Raw genomic sequence first — 20,272 nt, 5'->3', positions numbered from 1 at the left:
GCTATCAGAGCTATTGGCATTGTACAGAAATTGCATGGAATACCTTCTAATTTTTCTGGGACATTTTGCGGGGATTGAGTTTGTGACTGAATTTGTGACACAGATGAACCGTCATCTGAGAATAATTCTTGTTCAGCATCTGCAGGACAAGATTGGAATTAGTAGCCATGCAAAAGTAAAAATCAAGCAAGAATGTCGGTACTAGTGCTACAAGACTTACAGCTCTGCTAGCGTTGTGTTGCTCATGCTTACAACATCAAGAAGTTAAAATACACAGTTTAAACTCTACAGGATTATGGATTTAAGTGTTTTATCTGCTATCAATCATTACATATTAGTTCTTTAATAGAAAACGTTAAAAGGGTGGCAGGGTTGCATTCCAAGTAGCATGCCCCATAGTTTTATCTAGCCATAAGTCACACAGTTTGCTATTATTGTAAGCTATTATGCTACATCCTGAATGTGATATATAGCAAAATTGTTTTATTACACAATATTAGCAAAGAAGAATGCACAGAGTAAGTGTTATTGTTAAAAAAGAATCAACCCTGAGTCAGTAATTGCCCATGGAATAGTAGTATTGGAAGAAGATGTAAAAAGTGAAAGTAGATGAGTCTTGCACATTGGGAGACTAGAAAAAAAATTAAAGAAGCCAAGACCAAACACCTCAGTAAACTTTTGCTCATCTGGGCACAGATCTGAGGAACTTGATCTAACTTTGATATCAACTTTGAGAAGGAGGTTGGACTAAGATGACCTTCACGGGCTCTTCCAACCTAATTTATTCTATGATTCTGACAAAAGAAGTTATTATGATGAAGTGTTTTTGTCAACCCCATTTCTGTGCAAACCTTTCATTGCTTTAATTTTAGCACTAACCAAAGTAAAAAAAAACAAAACAAAACACCCAACCAAAACCAAACACAACCCCCCAAACATTTAACAAAAAATTCTACAGTCTCAAGGAATGATTACTTCTACAGTAGTTGCCAACAGTATATGCTAATAATGAACATGTACATATTTTTGCAGTAGATATTTTCAAACTAAAAATGAGCTCATTATTGAAATGTAACCCCCAACATTTAAAAACACACCACTGACCTTCCAGCCCTTGCTGCTTGCGCTCAATTGTTTTCTTGTACTCTTCCAGTTCCTTTTCTGTGAGATGGCTGAATGGGTTGGGTGGTGCTGGTGGTGCGTGCTCATCATCTTCAAATTGCATTGGCTGGAAAAGAGAAAACCACAAAATTTAACAGTGAAAAAAAGAAGCAAGCAAGCAAGATGTACATGTTTAATTCGGAGTGAGGGCATTTGTCTTTCCAAGAAACTGTTACGCGTGATGGAGCCCTGCTGTCCTGGGGATGGCTGAACTCCTGCCTGCCCGTGGGAAGGAGTGAATGAATTCCTTGGTTTGCTTTGCTTGCACACGTGGCTTTTGCTTTACCTGTTAAACTGTCTTTATCTCAACCCAGGAATTTTCTCACTTTTACCCTTCAGATTCTCTCCCCGTCCCACCGGCAGGCAGTGAGCGAGCGGCTGCGTGGGGCTTAGCTGCCGTATGGGGTTAAACCATGACACTCACGTAATAAGGAACACCGACTACTGAGCTGTGAATCACCATCCTTTTGCAGCAGCATAATCATTATTTGAGGGTTGGGGTTTTTTTGTATCAAGGTGGACAGCTTCAGAGTAGAGACCTGCCTCAACAGGTTACACCTCAAGTACTAATATACTCTCCTCAGAGAAGTGAAAATCCTTTGACAACAGCAATTTAAAGATAAGGTTCCCCATATTTTCTGTAAACACCCCAAGTTCTAGGAAGTTGTTTGTAGGAAAGTAACTGTACTCATGCACCAGTTTAGGAATCTAACTGGAAGACCTCTTCTGAGATTAATCTTACAATAGCAAAATTAAATTTATTCTCACGTTGAAAGAAAACTCATTTGGGAAATCAATTGGTTTTGCCTGAAATAAATAAGCAAACTCAGTGTTACTTCTAAAGAATATTAGAAACGAAAATGAGGCAATAGATGTACTAACCCGTGGATGGTTGGAAACTCTTAGAACTACAGAATTCCAATTACAATTCATCACGGTTTGTTATATAACCTTATTAGGGATATCTCTACTGCTTGGAAGTAAATATATTCTATTCAAGAAAATATTAGTGCAGAGAGGTAAGAAACCGGAAACCCTCCCAATAAGAATCGCGTTCCTAACGAAAGCTGCCTTCTACACAGTCCCATCCCACCTTTTAAACTCAGTTATTTCTGGGCCTCAATCATTTCCTTTAGCAGCGGTTCCACTGACTGATGAAAAGATTATTTTTGGCACTATGCATTGCAAAGTTCATAACTCTTTAGCTTAAATGGTCTTAGAGAGAGGTCCTACTTCATTAATTTTAATGGCAGGCATATCTCCATTTGAAACTAACATTTTAAACCTCTGTAATGAAACATGAATAAGATGTATTACACACCCAAAATCTGGCATTAAAATAATCCATTCTAACAAAGCATTTAGAAAGAAAATGCCCCAAACTGATGTTTGAAAGACAGGCAGCCAAATAACCCAAATATTTGTAAATCAATTATGTCCTACTCACTGGACTCGGCTTTTTATCCACAACAATCCCAGCGAGCAGCTGAGACTGAGGTCCTGCTGTCTTTAGGTCATATCGGTTTTGCTCCCTTATCTGTACAGAGAAAATAAACTGGGTTAGAAACAGATTATTCCTCTTCAACAAATCCTATGCCCACCAGCTTTGCAAAGCCAGTAACACAGGCACCAGTGAATGGCTGAAGGATCAAGCTGTTTGCTGCTGTACCTAGAGCTTAAGATCTCTCCCATCTCTAAATGAACTGCAAATGTTGTTTAGCCCTTCAAGTACTCCTGAATACCCATCCTAGTCCCAGCTCCTGCACTTCATGCAAGCCAGTATTTAGGAATAAGCTCCAAGGAACAGTGTGTCTCTGAACCTGTTCTCCTCATCCCATAAATGACATATGTTAAGCTATTGGAGAGACCTCTGTGGTCACAAAGGCTGGTAAAGTTTTTCCTTCCATGAATAGCTCATTATTTTCCCCAAACCAACAGCCCTAGTTTCATGTTGTCAGTGCTTAAGAGACTGACAGATCAGATATAAATATCTAAGGAAGGGAGTTGCTCCTTCTGACTCCAGTTCAGTCCCCACGGATACTGATATGGTGCTTTCCAAGACAGACAAAAAATATGTAATCAAATGGAAAGTGTCCTGAATATCTGTTAATATAGTTATGTCTAGGGTGGAGTATTTGGTCGGTCTGACAGGCAGCGTCTTATGTGCTGGAAGGGAAAAGCAGTGAGATATTTGTGTTTAAAGAGAGGTCCAATAATAATCTCTCATTTTCTTTTTTTCCTGCCATTAAGAAGCGGACTGGACCATAGAAACTCCAGCTTAATAAATCCTAGGAGAGTTAATACAGAACAGAGTGAGATTACAGTCTGAGATTGAATCATGCTGTAGAAGATGCACAGCAATTTGGTTCACGTTGACACCTAATTATCCACCAAATATAAAGCTAAATAGCAGGGACTACATTTCCAATCTATCATTTCCAGAGGTAATACTCATCCTTCATCAAACTATTGCATTCAAAATTTATATATATATCTTGAATATGTATCTACAGACTTCATGTAGATCATACATTTAAACACATGCCAAAAAATGTAATGTAAGAAACAGAGTAAAATCAGAACATTTGAAAAATGTTATTTTGCTGATTTTACTGCTCTGTTGAATCAGTAGTGGAACATACAATTTTATTTTGAAATGTTACAGTTTTTGTTTCATTACACTTATACCTTATTTCTCTTTTCCAACACTTCACTTGGGTTTGTGTTTAGAGGAACAAATTGGTTTGGATCTTCAATTTTGATCGGCGTTCCTCCACTAGTCTTGGAGGAGTCATCAGCTTTCATCCACTTAAAGAAAAAACAGAAAAAGAAGCTATAAACCCCAGCACGACGGGGAGGAATAATTCTCAGTGTTGTCTGACTGTTAAAAAAAGGGATATAAAGAAAGGACAGTCTGACTTTATACCCAGTTCCACATGACACCCACAATATAATCCCAACTCTTTACAGGTCCGTGTATTTGCCCAAGAGGATTTAAGTTGCCTTGAACATGTATCACAACATTACTTTTGTAAACACTGAAATACTTTCCTCAAAAATGCAGCAGTAACTCTGCTGACGAGGTCACATTTCGAAAGGATCACGCCTCCTAGTAACTGGCACAGAGATCCACCAGCTCCAGAGGCCTTGTTCATGCAATTAGCTTCAACCTCTGCTAACCACACATTTTGACAGTAGCTTTTTTACATTGTAAGCAGGGTTTTAAATCAGTTGCTGAGTCTGTTTCTCCCGAAGTTTAGAAACTCGCTAGCCTGCCAGCAGGAGGAGCTGATGCTTTTAGAGTTGTGCTATGCAGCTGGGAGTAGCCTGAGGCAAATAACACGCTTAGCAGTCCCACGAGAGCCACCTCTCTCCCAGCTGGAAGCACTGTGGAAGCATCTTGGTGAGCTGAAGGGGGAGGAAAAATCTTGATCATCGTTAAAAGCAGTGGCATGAACAGACTCTTCGAAGTCTGTTTTCAGTAGGCTCACAAACAGGAAAGGGGCAGTTAGAGATGAATTAGAGTTTGTCTCTCCCTTGTGTAGAGAAGAGAACAACCCATGGGTGATTTAAAACCTTACTGTGTTTGGTGGATAATTAATAGCACAAAAAGATAAGGTAGAAAAACTGTTTTTTACTTCAGGAATCAGAAGAGCTAGTAACAAAAGGGAAATAATTGTTAAATTTTATCATAAACTGTTAACTCTTCCAAACAGTTAAACCCCTCTTTCCCAAACAGAGGGGCCCTCAGTACTAATGACATTGGGTCTCCTCAAAGCTTATTTTTATTTGCTTGATAAATTTATTTGCTCATCCTGTTAAAGATTTCCTCATACAAACTGTGGGTAATTTACTTTCTCTCAAGTAGTACAAAAACTAAGCAACTGCCTAAAATATGTACCTACCGTGATCTTAGTCCTGGGACTGGTTTCTCCGTTCCAGGACTCCTCAGGCACATTAACTTTCAAGTATGTGTTTGGAGAGTTCAGCCATCTTGTCTTTTCTCTCTGTTGCCTCTGCGCTAGGAATTTCAGGGGGGAAAGCGGGACTGTATCATCTTCAAAGGAAAAGGCAGTCACAGTGGCTGGGATCTCAACATCACTCTTATGTCTGGGTTTTTCTCTGACTAATGGTTGCCTATAGGCATAGCCAGTTCTGTATCCCTACAAAGGAGGAAAAAAAAGAAAAAACTGATAAAAAAATTAAAAACAACAAAAAATAAAAATCAGAAAAAAGTATCCAAAGAAGTCATGGAAGTTTTGTGCTGCCCTATAAGCATTAAACACGTTCACTGAGCTCTTCGGTGAACAGGCTAGTGGTATCGTCCATCATTAGTTCATACTATTAACATTCAAGAGACTCATTTAAAATACAGTACAGTACCAGCTGGACAGGCCCCCACACACACTTCACCTTCCTCCCACCTTTGTGAATGCGTGGCCACCAAATGACCCCCTGCTCAGGCTATGACCTAGGTAGCTTTCATGAGGACACTCATTCATCTTCCACAATGGCACATCCTAGTTCATGACACTCCCCCGTTCCTCACTCTATCTATATATTAAAGGCTGTTCCAGAATTCATACTGCAGTGAAATGGACAGTTCAAACAAATAATAAATTATCTTTTCTCCTAATATTAGAGTTAATAACAAAATATAGGGGGAATCTGCCATGTCTATTTACTAGGTGATGATTAAAATATATTTTTACTATTAAGCTACTATAAAAAGAAAATATGTTTGTGAGATGGGTTGGACAAAATTTAAGTTCAAGACATTATAAATTCTTATCAAGACAGAATACTACTGTCAGATGCAGTGACACAGAAAAAACTAAACCAGGCAGAAGAGATTTCATATACAATAAATGTTACTCTGGATTCATTTTCAAACTCACGAAGAAACCAGAAAAATGGTTTGCTTTATAGAAGCTAACCTTACACTCAAAAGCTTACAGAGACTATATGGGCAACACCATCAATGTGCTCTCACCAGGTTGTCCAGCATGCGCATGAGCGCTTCAAATTCTTGCTCCCCAACTTTCCATTTTTGTTGTGAAGCCATATTAACTCCACCTCCTCCAGCTGCTGCCACAGCGTGCGTCGAAGGCTTGAACTTCTGCAGATCCAGTAGTAGGAGATTGTCTATCCCACCTGCTCCGGCTAATGCATGAACCTAGAGACATCAATGAATGTATTTAATTTGTGGAAAAGCTTTTGAATTCTCTGCTCTTCTGAAATCACAGGAGAAATGTACTTAAACACATGCTGCAGTTATTTCTCAGGCTAGTTTTCTACTGTGCAAAAATGTATTAAAATATCTAGCATGTGATTCTTATAGAAAGGATGGTAATATCTGCCAATAATTGCATTTTAAAAGGAGTAGACCCAAACGCTAGCTTTTAGAGTACCTTAAAAAGGTCTTTCTGCATCACAAGACTAAAAATCTTTCATTTTTATATCTGTTTCAAAATGAATGGCAGGGCAAGGGAGGAAAGGAAAGGAGCAGAGACTGCCATTTGCACCTCCAAATGCCTGCTTGGGAGGACGGGATCACTGGAGAACAAGTAAGAGCAAAGTGAGGAAGTTTCTGGGGATGGACTTAAGAGTTATGGAAGGTAAGGACACTTTCAGTGGTCTCTCTCCACAGGTTATAGATAATACCTAGACACCTAACTAGGTAGTTAAAGTTAGACAAAATGGAAACAAGTGATTTTGGGACTCAAGTTATTTTTAAATAGGCTACCCTCTACCATTGCTCCAAAGACCTTTTGTTTATTTTGGTTTTACTAATCTTTGTGATCATAGGGAGAAGCTTCTTTCATTGTCACAACATTCAGCTTTGAGATCTTAATTCGCTTCCACGTGCAAGAATGCCACCAAATCTATTATCCGACAGATTCCCTGCCTGAAGCTCACTCTCCACAGCATGGAACAAAACCTGTACCCTTCAGAGCTTAACACCACCGATACTCTTTCTAGAAAGAGTGATAGAGCGTTTGTGCTGTTCCTCCTATGTTTTCCTGATTATTCCAGTTTCTCTGGTTTTGACCTGGCATATAATTACTGGATTTGACAACCCCAAATATTTTGTAATATTAGAGATCTTCCCATCTGGGATGTAATCTATAACTCAGCAGCATTAAGTGTTCGAATTTAAATACAGATAAATTCTCTCTCACCTGTGTTTCACAGGCCAGTTGCACATTGAAAATATAGTGGAATGCTTCTTCCAGTGTCTCTCCTAGTGCCACCACACCATGGTTTCTCAAGACTAATACCTAGTAAATGAAGACACTAATGTTAAATGGTAGAAACTGGCACAGTACATGAAAATTGTTTATGAAGAGCGTGAATGAGGTTGAATACCTTGCAACTGGGTCCAAGAACTTTCTGAAGCTGAATTCTCTCTTCCTGTTCATCAAGAGATCCCTGGTAGTTGTAATAAGCAACATCTCCCAGGATTAGGGCCTCTTGTGATATGGGGAGGATGCCACACTTCATAGATGAAACCTGTTTTGAGAAAATGAAGTATTGATAATTAGGAAAAAATGAAACTCTTAAACCCCATGTCAACCATCCAAGCCTTCACAGAATGTACTTTATAGTGAAAGCTCAGAAACAATACCTCCCCACCCGCCCTGCCCCAATTTAATTTGCAATAGGGCGACAGAGCTGCTGCTACCCAGCCTAGGGAAAGATTCCTTATAGGAAAAGACAAATCATCTCAAATAAGTTAATTTTTGTGAATTTTATCCATGTTTAATTCTCAGCATAAACCTACTTAATGTTTTTCCTGTCTTTCCCACATTTATAACTTCAAAAAGCTAGTATAAAAGAAATTATCCATTCCTTTTTTTGTCTGTGGTCAAGGAATGCATATATATGCATTTATATATAAAACAACATGAATTTATCTATTTATATCAAACCAGCCCTTTCAAGTCTCCTTACATTTTTATCATTGTTATACAGATCATTTTAAACTTGTATGTTAACTGTGACTTTTTAATAGTGAGGTAGATCCAAACTAAAGCCACTTAAAAATGGAGTTGCATAATGCAAATGACGATGTATGCAGGACGTTATACGGTGTGAGATGCTACAGATGAGGCCTGTGTCAACTAAGTACTTTACACTTTTCTCAACCTGAGTTTAATAATATTTGAGCATCAGTTTATTCCTATCTGTTTCGCTGCAGTGGCCCAGCCCTTTTTCTCTGCTGATTTGATAACCTCACACCTTTTTTTTACCAGGGTAGAGTTGATGTTAAAAACAAAAATAAAACTGCCATAAACAGTGATTCAGATTCAAAAATGTGCTCTAAGTTTATAAGGTAAACCTCTTTATGCTAGAAAGAAGACTTACAGCTGCTGTTGCAGGGGTATGTATGTGTATCACACATCTGACATCAGGGCGTGTGGAGTAGATGGCCACATGTGGACTGAATCCTGCACTGTCGATACTTAGAGTTGTACTTCCCTGGTCAACGACATCTCCTAGGATGTTTACTTTAACCTGGAAAAGTCAAACAAAGGAACAATATTCAAAATGTTTGCGGCAACTACCATTACCTACAGAGTACCCTCCCGTTCTTACTTGGTACGAAATTTCCCCCCACATATCTAGGGCTCAGAGCATGAATAAAAGTAGGAGAGCGGCCATGAATCTGTGTGTCAATAAATCATCCTGCTGTCCAAGCCCTTGATAGTTGTTGGAAGTCCAGCCATGGAAGAAGTAAAGATAAGGCCCTGCTACAACATATAATTGTCCTCTTTGGTCTAGCTGACCTTTCTTTGTTTCTGACTTTCAAAAATTAATTTCTTTAGCATTTCGTACATTTTAAATATGAAGAAAATTCAGCCTCTGTAGAAATTTCCAGTAAGAAAATTAAATGCATAGGGAATTTTCAATTTAATGGGAACATTAAAATAATAATCCCAGGATCAACAGAAAACAACAGCTGGGTCATATCAGGTCTTGTTCTCATGTTTGTATTTTGGTTGTGTTTGCTGGTATAATGCTATCAGTCTCAGTCTGCTACCCCTTCCAAATGGAGGCAGTTTCTTTCCGGATACGTACCGACATGAAGAACATATGGCAGGTTCTGCACCAAAAGATGTGTGATTTAGCAGCTACCATTGCCTAAATGCCAATCTGTCACTTTACCCAGCTCCTTTGTTGGGCCTGGGGAAGATTATTTAACTTCATGTCTCCACTTATAAAGACAAGAGCTGATTCTACTAACACTACTCCTACAGAGCTGTTTCATATGTATTACCATATTGTCAGGTTATAAAAGGTTGCTGTTACACTGAGGCTATTTGATGAGCTTCATCAGACAGGAAAACAAAACTTTGCTGTTGCACATCGAAGCTGAAGACAAAGCAACAGAGAGCAAAGCTAAACCCAAAAAGAAATGCTGAGGACAAAGGCTGCTAGTACCTAAACAGTTAATCAGTTTTCACCTGGTGGGTAAACATTAAAAAACAAACAACAGCATGATTGTAGTTTAGAAGTCCATTTCAGCAGCCACAAAACACTTTTGGAAAACAGGGTTGAGCCTTGCTGGTTATTACAGCAGGTGAATGACATACCAAATTAGAAGCTGAAGCTTCAGAAAAGGAGAGACCTCTTGGAATGATCAGAATATGGTCATGTTCTTTGCTCACTCTTACCTGCAAAGGAGTAGGAAAATGGATTACTGATCTATTTTTTAATTTATATTATTCAGGGGGAAATTAATTGAATGAATAGGTAAGATTGCAAATAAAATTTTTTATTCTCTAAAATACTTACGGTGATATAGGCATTTGGCAAGTGTGCCCACCCAAACAAGTCAGCCAGCCTATATAAACTGGCTAACTTGCAACGAGTAAGTTTTTCTCCCTTAACAAATGAGGAGGTATCGATCCCAGGTAGATCATTGATAGGTGTAATCATTCCATGGCCTGAAAAACAGATAAAAAAAGATGATGTCCAGTCAGACAATTAAATAACTTCCAGCTATGCCATGATCGCACAGAAGCAATTTATTTAAATTGTTAGCACAGCAGTACCAGCAATTATTAGACTGGAACTGCACTGCTGGGATTTCTAAGGTCTTTCCTGAAACCTCTGTTACTCTAAGACAGTAGGAACCATACCCAGAACTGAAGTCTTCATCTCTTTTTCAAACTTGAGAGAGGGAGAATACGGGTTTGATCAGATTTTGAGCTCTCTTCTTACCCAAGTTCCTATATAGGACTTGAAGTGCACTTTAAGATATTTGCCACTAATGAAGCATTTTTACATGTTAATTTCAGAATTACAGCAGAACACATTCCTGCTGGATTTCTGATACCAATATAACTAATCTGAAGAGACGTCTCAGTCTGAGCACTTTAATTTAGTCCTAATGAAGAAATTAGGATTAGTGCAAGAGCTCTCAAACTGCTAGACAGAAGAGATCGCCTCTTAACAAGCAAAGCACAAAGATCAATTTATCTCTTTGACTTGTGACTACACAAACATACACTTCCCCCCTGTGTGAATGCATGATATCCCTTTGAGAGCAACAGCCTTTGCTTACGTGGACAGTTAAGACCAGAAGAGATGGAAGTAATTTTGTTTCCAACAAAAAGAGTATGCGCTTTGAGGTTAGTTGCCCTGTCCAAGTCCCTGGGCAAATGCAGCAGAGCCAGCAGTTGGACCTGCAGTCCCGCTAACTAGCCAGAGACACAGAGATGAGATTATTTGGGTTTTCTGTTCTCTTCTGCTTGTTTTGTTAAATGAACTCTGAAGCGCCATTTTGGGACCAATCCTCAAAAGATGCTGAATGCTGACAGCTGCCACTGTACTTCAGATCTGTAAGCTCCCTTATGATGCCCACCCACAGAACTTACATCTACTTTAACATTTCAGTGCTTCACGACTTGGAAAGAAGAACTGGGGTGTTAACTGAAAGATCCTAGCGACATCTTTATAATAGAGTGCATACTACAAGCTGGTTTTGACTGTGGGAGCTGTTTGTGTAACAATTCAGTTTGCCAGGCTATTCCTCCTTTTTTAGATAATAATTTAAACTGCTAATAGTAATGGGAGGCAGCATTTTGTTTGCTATCTCACTTAAACTTTCATCAGCAAATTTTAGAATAACTGAGTGTGAGGACTCCAAATATTTTGGATATCTTTATACAAGTCAAAGAATTTGAGAGAAAGAAGCCTAAAAATTAAAGTTAAGGCCACCATCTGTACTACTTCAGAGCTGAAGCAAACTCTGACAGAATTTTTATTCAAAGAAAGAGGAGATCCCAGCATTGCTAAGCCCTGGTGATAATAAAAAAGGAAGAGAAAAAGTGTAATTATATGAATAATTCACTTACTGAGTGAAGAAGTGGAAAAACCTGCAAAAGAGCTTGCTGTAATGTATTCAGCAATCTGCTGTAATGCAAGCAGTCCAGTGGGGTTATTGCCCTTCTTCATCTGTTCTTGAATAAGGCATTCCAGATCTTCTCTAAAAGCCTGTAAAAACATTTGAGAATCATCAAGGAAACCTGTCTTTGATAGAAATAAGATTATTATAGGTGGGGCTGGTAGCTTCGCCTTTTATTAATGTTACATGACACTTCCCCTTAGACCTTGTTATAACTTTGCCAAACTTTAATCATCTGACCTAAACTTTGTATAAGTATTGGCAATCCGGGGGGCGGGAGGAAGGAGTTTGGTCACTGAAGGTTAACTATTTCCCAGAACAAGACAAGATAAAATGTATCTTTTTGTAAATTATAACAAAAACCATCTAAATCAATAGTGAAAGAGTTCTCCATATTTTGGAAGAGGTACTTGAAATTTGATCAGGATGTGTTGCTTTTAGTGCTAGGTATTTTTTAATTCTGTAATCCCTCTGAAAATCCATCCAAATTTGATAAAGTTATAAACAACTGGAAAACTGGGGGTCATCTATGGTCAAGCAGTATCACAGACATGCAGAAACTAGAAGGAATGTTGGATGTCATGTCCTCTCTATTTCTTTCCTTCGCCCAAAGGAAAAAACCATTCCCTCTTAGCCTGTATAAAATGTCCGCAACTCCAAGACATAAACTCATGAAAAAGTTTCTCACAGTATCAAATTTAATATACTATGACTGTGGACAGAGCATGTTTCTTCTAGATGATAGACAGATTAACCACTATCCACAACAAATGCCTGTCCTAGGACTACTTCAGTCTTGACATTTGTAAACTAAGTAAATTCTGTTCCTTGAGACTTTCCTTAGAGGTTATATTTTCTAACCTTCTCATTATTTCTTGGCAGCATATTCCAGGTTTTGTCTGAACGAGCAGTACGCAAAGCTGCATACAACACGAGCTGAGGTGTATTGCAAACGCTCCTGCTGGTTCATTCCAGAAAGACATTTGGTGTCTTTACCACACAGCTGACTCCTATTATAACTCGAGGCTATTCCCAGTATGTAATTGTTCCTTTCAGTTTGCCTTCTTTAGCAGAGTACTTGCTCTCAATTGAAAAAGAAAATAGCTCTGTATGGCAAATGAAATTTCTTCACTGATTTTTAATTCAGTCCTCCAAAATACCCACTTTGTTGAGTAAAATCCACCAATCTCATGACATAGTCTCTTCATCAACAGTTTTGACTCTAGAAGAGATACTACTACCAGACCCCCAGAAAACATCCTCAAGACCCTATGTGATATGGCCTCTCAGCTGGACAACTGAGGCCATATCCATAACTACACTGTAATTTCTAAGTTTTCAACACCTGTTCTCTTAGTTGGAGTAATTTTGTCAGATTGTGTGTACCTGAGACTTGCCAGATTTTCACAAGTAAAGCCTCTAAAAATTCACGGGGACTGACTATGCAGCAATCTGTTACATGGATCTCTCTGGACAGACCAGACTATGCACACGGCATCCCCCAAACAGCTGAACAACCTCTTGCTAGCCTGAAGATATACGGGCAAAGTCAGATTTTTCCCTTTAGTGACTGCTGTAGGCAAGACCTATGCAGCCGGGGAAGGGAGCAGATGGAGAAAGAAGAAACAAGGAATCAAGTGAGGAAAGGAACCTGAGACTGGGAGAAGTGGAGGTATGGGGTCCGCACTGGGAACCATAAGGGAATCTAATGGGAGTTAATTACGGGGAGGTAATTGCCAGAAAGGCAAACAAGGATTTGTGGAAAACAGCAAGTGGTTGGAGAAAACACCCTGACTTTCATCCTTCATCTATCAGCAGATGAGTGTGAAACCCACTCGCTTCAACCTGATTCAGGTCCGAGGATGGCCACCATCATCACGACTCCCTGGGCTCCAAAGGCAATGTGGCTGCCACCCTTACTGACAAAATAACGAACACCATCCCCAGCCTGGAACTTGAATGTGGCCGCAAGCCTGGACTGTGGAAGTCACACATGCAGAGGATACTTCTTTGCCCCTCTTACACAGAGATAATAATCTTCAAGCGCAGCACAGTTGTCTTGTCCCCATGCCTCATCTGACACACAGTGGCTGGTTCTCACTAGAAAAGAAATTAAGTATTTTCCCCTCTTCTTATGGCTCAGCACATGGCCCGGTGCCCTTTTTTGCACACTACTCATACTTTGTCGAGATAAAAATTACTCTTTATCTGACAAAATTTTCTCTGGGCAGATAATTACTGTAAATCCAAGTACTTCACAAGCATTAATTTACTAATCCCTGAAACACGCCTTTAAGGAGCAGCAGGTCCCTGTCATAATTTCCATGGAACAGCAGCGAGGAGGCTGAGGTCAGATGCTGCCACCAATTTGGGACATTCATTTTGAGAGGCCCACAGCTCCATTTGCAGAGTACCATAGCTTCTCATATACTCAAAGCACAACTCTCTGTGAAAATTCAAGTGAAGCACTGAGTGTTTTAACACGTGCTGCCGTACCTCAGGGTAACAAGGGGGATACACAAAAAAATCACAGTCTGAAAAAACAGGAAACAGACAACTCAGCATCATCCATGACAGGCCGGTTTAAATCCTTGATGCTGGTTAGTACCTGAATCTGAGCATCTCTCACTATTGGTTTTGAATGAAATTCAGATGCATGTGATTTATACAATCCCCTGTAGAAGACATAAGGATTTTTCACCTAACTAGAAGAAAACATTTTGGTGGTCAAACAGCTCACAGTGCATAGAAAAAGAAGCCAAGGCCCAACCTTTATGTGCTACGCTTGAAAGCATATAAAGTATAAAATAACCACGAAGGTAGTTCCTTGGCCCTTTGCACACCATATCCTTCACATTACAGAAGGCTTACCGCCCCTCTGCCCCCCAAACCCTGAAACACATAAAACAGACTTTCAAGCACCAGCCATCCCAGTGCCAGCTTGCTTCTCCGCTAATGGTTCACCATGTGGCCACAGTTTTATGGCATTCTCCTTCTGTTACTGTGATCTATTAAGATTGCAGAGACAATGACTGGCCAATATATTTCAACAACAAGCAATACTAACATTTATTTTCAAAATCTGTTATTCCAAGAGATTAAATTACTTCTCAAATATTCCTAAAAGAGGCCCCCTGCAAAAAACCTCTGCCATTTCACACTCTGCAAGGCTGAAATGCTCTTTTTCTCTTGTTTATGATCTGTATATAAGGAAACCGCACATTTGTAGTCTCCCCGGGACCATGTGGAAGACAGAATCCATGAAATTTATGGAAGTATTTCCTTGGGAGGAGATGGAGAATAACAGTTATCTGTATTATATTAAATCACTCTCACTTCAATTCAACAAGGACTATTAAAAAGGATCTGCAAAAGCATTCAGAGTAAACTCTTATTAGTCATATTCAGACTTTTTTTTTTTAAAACCCGTATGAGTAATGTTATTTCTATAGCTGAAAAAAGGTCATGTAATATATTTCAGGCAATTTTTGACAGAATTTTTTTTTTGTTTATTTCTTATCGTATTTTTAATTCATCTGCTTTCTGATCACGCTATTTTCATTCTTCTGAGCTTAGTTTTGCTCTCTGATGCTAAAAGTAGTGTATTATACACTTGCTGAGGCTACTACAAATGATGATTTAGTGTTGCATCAATAATTCTGCTAAACTGAGCAAGCAGCTTTCCTTAAAAATAATCTCAGAAAAAACAGAATATAGGTCAGAGCCAGGGCAAGTAGCAAATATAGAGGTTTGGGATGAGCTTTAAAACAGAGGTGAGGATATGGAAGAAGTGCACAAATAAAGTATGCAATTTATCCAAATGCCCATGCAGAACAATGTTTTCTAGCAGACTGCAGCTTTCAGTGTGTCATGCACGTGACTCACACACATTCCTCCATGCATATTTATCAATATTTCAATACCTTTTGTTCACTGCTACAGACCTTTAAAACTCGGATCTGTATGTCCTTAGATAACCACCCCACATGTGCTAACACAACCTTCCTCCATTTCTGATAATTCCTGATGGACTCATATGAAAGGTATCACCGTCTTCTGGACAACAATTTACCTTAAATATTAGCCATTAAGTGAATGCTATTTATTGGAGTTTTCACTGTACAGCACATATTTCTGTAAAAGCACTACCCCACAGGGCTCTGATTTTGGGATCTGCTCCTGAAAACCTAACTGTAGCCTGCAGTCCAAGCGGTTTGGTTTTGCTTTCATAAGACTGTAACATATATATGGCATTACCTGAGGACTGCCCGCAAGTGACCAAGCAAAAGTCATGCTTGAGAGAGATTTTTTCAAAAAGATGACAAACACACTGCTCTGGCACAAAGCAGATATTTTTCAAGTGGAAAGGTCACTAGTAATTTCAGATGTAGTATTCAATAAGATAATGCTGACAAAGGAAGAAGTGTACTGTCAGATGTCTGAAAAATTATGTTATTCAGCATAATCTCAGCATTGCTCAATAAAGTTTCATCTTTAGGATTTAAAAAGCTCTTTGAGTACATGTGGGGATTTTTGTTTGTTTGTTTTAAAACACTAACACCTTAGTCATAAGATGACTAGAGCAGTGGGTTTTTTACAGTGGGGTACTGAGTCCCGAGGCGAGAAGCACAGTACCTTGTGGTTGCCTATGCTGCCCATCACCACTGTTGTCCCGTCAACACAGCTGCACCACTTCTGGACTTGGCCAACCTGCGTGTGCCTGCAGCAGTGCTACAGCAAGGCTGCTGCCCGGATAACCTACCCCGCTGTAGCTGAGAATCATTTCCTGTTTGCACAAACATCCTTCTCTCTTCAGCAAGCTCACCTGCCCAGCTGAGCACCGGTGTCCCCCCTTGTTTGTGCTGGCACAGCACTTCAGGCATCCTGCTGAAAGTTTACATATAAAACAGCCCACGGTATGAAAACTGGGCCCATGACAGCTATTGGAAAGACGGCAAAACAACATTTCAGACAAGATGCACAACTAGGAGGATGCCAAACAGAGCTTTTAGTCACCTGGCAGCAGCCAGCCACCTAAGCACATAGCCTGACCTCAGTATGCAGCAGGCTGCAAACCCCCCTCCAACACTACCAGCTGAGGTTGCTCTCTTCAAAACTGCAGTGGGCTGAACTACACTAAGTTACACCAGAGGAAAACATAGGTTCGCACTTATACCATGAATGAAAGCATCCCCTGCAGAGCCAAGCCTGCCAGCTGCTGACCTGACTGCCCTGAGCTGGCAGTGCCTGGCTGCTCTGCTTCCATCTCACCCACCTTTTTGATGCCTCTCCACTACCTTGCACTGAGACATGAATTTCCCTACAACTCACTAGTACAAATATACAGGGCAGCCTGGTCCTAAAACTGCTTCTAGAACTCCACTGATTCTAAACTTTCTCACTGTTTCTAAAACTCCAGCCAGCTCTTTTACACCAGCTTAGACAGCCTTACACGGTACTACAGCCTGCAGAACAGATACAGCTTTTCTTGATAGAGTCATTAGTTGCATGATTAGGTCAATGCCTTTCTAGCATCATAAAATTACTTCTCCAGAAATATTTGCAATCACCATCCAAATACACATCATAAATTCAAGCAGCTTAGATGCAAAAGTATTCCAACTTAGACCTGCAAGGGCTCTCTGAAATTCAAGACTGAAGTTACAGGCCTCAGTTCTGACTCACTTCCTCACTTACTTCCATTTTCTTTCAGGACAGTCTAAGTGTGAGCTGACAGTTTAAATTGGGGCTTTTAAGAGTGAAAGCAACATTTGCATGTACCAGTTGACAACTGGTGTTTTTCAGTCACCATAAGCAGAAAAACTAGAATAACCAACTCACCAGAATAACCTATTTTACATGTATACACATCTATATATAGCACAGAACAACAACGTTGCTAGAAAATTTTAGTATTAATCTCTTCACCTTGGTAGGCAGCACTCTGAGGATGTTAAGAAGTATACAGACTCATAAGTATTTTGACTATCTTTCTGTGCTGTTTCTTGTTTGTTGACCATTGATTTCTCCACATAGTCCTTATCCTCTCAAAAGACGTAGAAATAATAAGCAAAAATTTTTTCCTAAACAGAAAACAATGGCGTACAGGTCATCTGCAAATACTCTACACCATCACTAACCTTTATGAGAAGAAAGCACGTGTTCACATCAGGACTAATAAGTCGTCCAGTTTGATAGATCAGTCTACAGGAAAGTAGCTAGAAAAGATATGCAAGGTCCCTACACTTACTAGCAGCACTGCTGTTAGCCTAAATGCTGCAGAATAATACAAGAAATGCCTTCACCCATTTTCACTTCTGTCCATTTTTGATCAGAGTTTATGTATCTTAAATCCATTTTTAAAAAGGGTCTAATTCAACTTATCTACATATAAATGCACCCACAAAGAGTCTCTAAGCCAAATCACCACCACTGAAGAAAAGTTTCAAAACTTAACTGGTATTTTGCTCTCAAGAGTGAAGAGACGCAAATTTTAATTCCTGTGCTGTAAACGCAGCTGCCCACGGAGAGACGACCTTCGCTGAAACGGCTGATACAGCTTCGTAACAGGCTGTTTCAAGACTGGAGTTTAGATACAAACAACCAGTGCCCTAAGTGGAAAAGGGTGGAGTTGGCCACAAAAAAACCGCCAGTGAGTTAAGTCTGGCGGGGAGAAGATAAGAGCCACAAAAGGTGTTTGTTAATGCCATGAAAAAAAAAAAAAGGGCTTCTGTGTTAAGACAGAAAAAAATAGTATTAAATACAGGGAATTAGGTAAAGGTACAATACCCTCCTCACTTGCAGTGAAGCATGTGGGTATCTGGCCTGGATTCAGTGACTCGACTGACAGCAAGCTGGTCCCACACAGGGTTCAGCCTGCGCTGGTTTTTCCAGCTCCTCTAACCTGGTACACACTAGCTTCCCTCCATGAGTCAAAGCAGCGAGCTCACTCCTGCGATAAGCAGCCTAGAGATACCTCATGATTAAAGCAAAACCGGAAGCACCGAGCTCCTTTGCAAAGCCATCTTCGGCACACACAGCTCCCAAAGCCCCGGCGTCAGCAACCCCCACGCTCGCACAACTGCTGCTGCACGCGGGGGATCTGGGACCCTCCCTTGGGTTTTCTCATGGAGTAAAGCCATGCGATGCATCTTGCTAGGTGGAATATAACCACTGAAATTTAAAATGCTAGAAGAAATAGAATTTTAGTTTATCAGGGGTCTTACACATTTCTGGTCCTAATTAACGTTTTTTCAGTAAGCGCAGGAGTAGGGAGGGGGGGAGAACAGGTGGTGGCGATGCACCAGGGCAGACAACGGGCAAAACTCTTCCATGGCGTTCTGGATGCAGCCAGGAAGGAAAGTCACCAGTCACGACTTTCCAGGATTTTCCAGGCACTGTTAAGAGCGCGTACTAAACCAAACGATTATTTAGCAGCCACAAAAAAAAGAAAAAAGACTTTAAAATGAATACAGCTAAGTAAGTCCTTTTAATTGTTATTCATTACTTATACTGCAATGCAAACCCCTCTTACAGCTCTCACCAGACCAATTTGTTGCCTTTATTGGTCAGAATTTACAAGACTAGCGAATGAAAGAAAAATGGTGTATGTTGTTACAATGCATTTTATTTTATAGACACCCCCCAAGATGACAAAAACCTAAGCAGCACTTAACAACCAGCAGGGAGATTAGAAACATAGATGGAAAATAAATTCTGTTTGGAAACTGTTAGCATGTATATTTAATGACAACCACAGCTCAAACTAAATGGAAAGCAGCAATATGGAAATAAGAGAGGAGTGAAAGGTAACTCATTTTTAGCGTAAGGAAGAAGGAAAAACTCAAAATTGCACTTGAGGTGCAGGACATGGGTATGAATTGACGCTGTACTGTTGCAGCTATAGAAATGGAAGTCAGGCAACACGATTTCTTGGTTTCTCATAAACATCTAGTGTATTGCCCTGATTTAAGGCAGCATTACCCTGAACACAAGTTCCCCCTCACTTCGTGGTGAACTTGCTCAGCCCTGCGGTCTGCCCTGGGCCCAGCGGGTTGTTATCATGGCTCAGAGGGGATCTTTAAGGGACAATCTGTAGCCTGCCTTAAATGATGTGCCAGGTTGAGCTCATCTCCCCCAGTGAACGAAATACTGCATAGGTCATATGACGAAAGCATGCAATTAAACAAGCTACTGTGATGAGAGGAGGGTCACGACTCCGCAGCAGGAAGTCAGGGAGATGTCAGAGAAGACCAAAGACAGAGGAGGGAGCTGCAGTGTGAGAGGCCTGCCCAGCAAGGAGGTTCCCTGGGGATGTAGAAGGTTGTGAGCTCTTCCCAGCCAAAGGGTGACGCTCCTGAAGGATCTGAAAGGCTTTTGAACTTGTGGGGAAAGAGCAGTGGAAGCTGAAACATGTGAGGAACTGAAAGGACTTTGATATTTTAAGAAAATAAACTGTCCCAAATAGGAGTGGTGGTGCGAAAATACTGGATATTCACTCAATACATAATACAGCAAGCTAGACAACTGCAAAGCTGGGGCGGGGGGGAAATCAAACCATCCTTCATCTCTGTCCTGATGGTTTGAAAAATAACATAGCCAGAAAGAAAAATTCAAGTGTGGGTGGGTTTGCTTGTTTTTGAGGAGAAACAAATCTGCCTGCATGCTAAGGCAGACCACTGAGTAGAGGAGTTGCTA

The 20,272-nt window shown here is 40.1% G+C and overlaps 1 protein-coding gene across 4 annotated transcripts in view; it reads right to left on the bottom strand.

Moving 5' to 3' along the window:
- The window catches only part of ADD3 (adducin 3), a 103,431-nt gene that overhangs the window by 3,011 nt on the left and 80,148 nt on the right, over nucleotides 1–20,272 (bottom strand). For 2 of the 4 annotated variants that reach the window (XM_064464117.1, XM_009510222.2), the window contains 12 exons: nucleotides 11,526–11,664; nucleotides 9,961–10,112; nucleotides 9,759–9,839; nucleotides 8,530–8,679; nucleotides 7,531–7,674; nucleotides 7,344–7,442; nucleotides 6,155–6,337; nucleotides 5,067–5,324; nucleotides 3,850–3,969; nucleotides 2,609–2,698; nucleotides 1,105–1,228; nucleotides 44–139 (listed from right to left, as the gene is read on the bottom strand). In XM_064464117.1, coding sequence (XP_064320187.1) covers nucleotides 44–139; nucleotides 1,105–1,228; nucleotides 2,609–2,698; nucleotides 3,850–3,969; nucleotides 5,067–5,324; nucleotides 6,155–6,337; nucleotides 7,344–7,442; nucleotides 7,531–7,674; nucleotides 8,530–8,679; nucleotides 9,759–9,839; nucleotides 9,961–10,112; nucleotides 11,526–11,664 — 1,636 coding nt within the window. Of the gene's footprint in view, nucleotides 1–43; nucleotides 140–1,104; nucleotides 1,229–2,608; nucleotides 2,699–3,849; nucleotides 3,970–5,066; nucleotides 5,325–6,154; nucleotides 6,338–7,343; nucleotides 7,443–7,530; nucleotides 7,675–8,529; nucleotides 8,680–9,758; nucleotides 9,840–9,960; nucleotides 10,113–11,525; nucleotides 11,665–18,032; nucleotides 18,135–20,272 lie in introns of those variants that run through there. The other 2 variants (XM_064464119.1, XM_064464118.1) reach the window with 2 other exon arrangements.

This window comes from Phalacrocorax carbo, chromosome 12 (genome assembly GCF_963921805.1).
Source record: "Phalacrocorax carbo chromosome 12, bPhaCar2.1, whole genome shotgun sequence".
NCBI classification, from domain to species: Eukaryota; Metazoa; Chordata; class Aves; order Suliformes; family Phalacrocoracidae; genus Phalacrocorax; species Phalacrocorax carbo.
The sequence above is the reverse complement of the archived record's forward strand: the minus strand, read 5'-3'. Positions and strand labels throughout refer to the sequence as shown.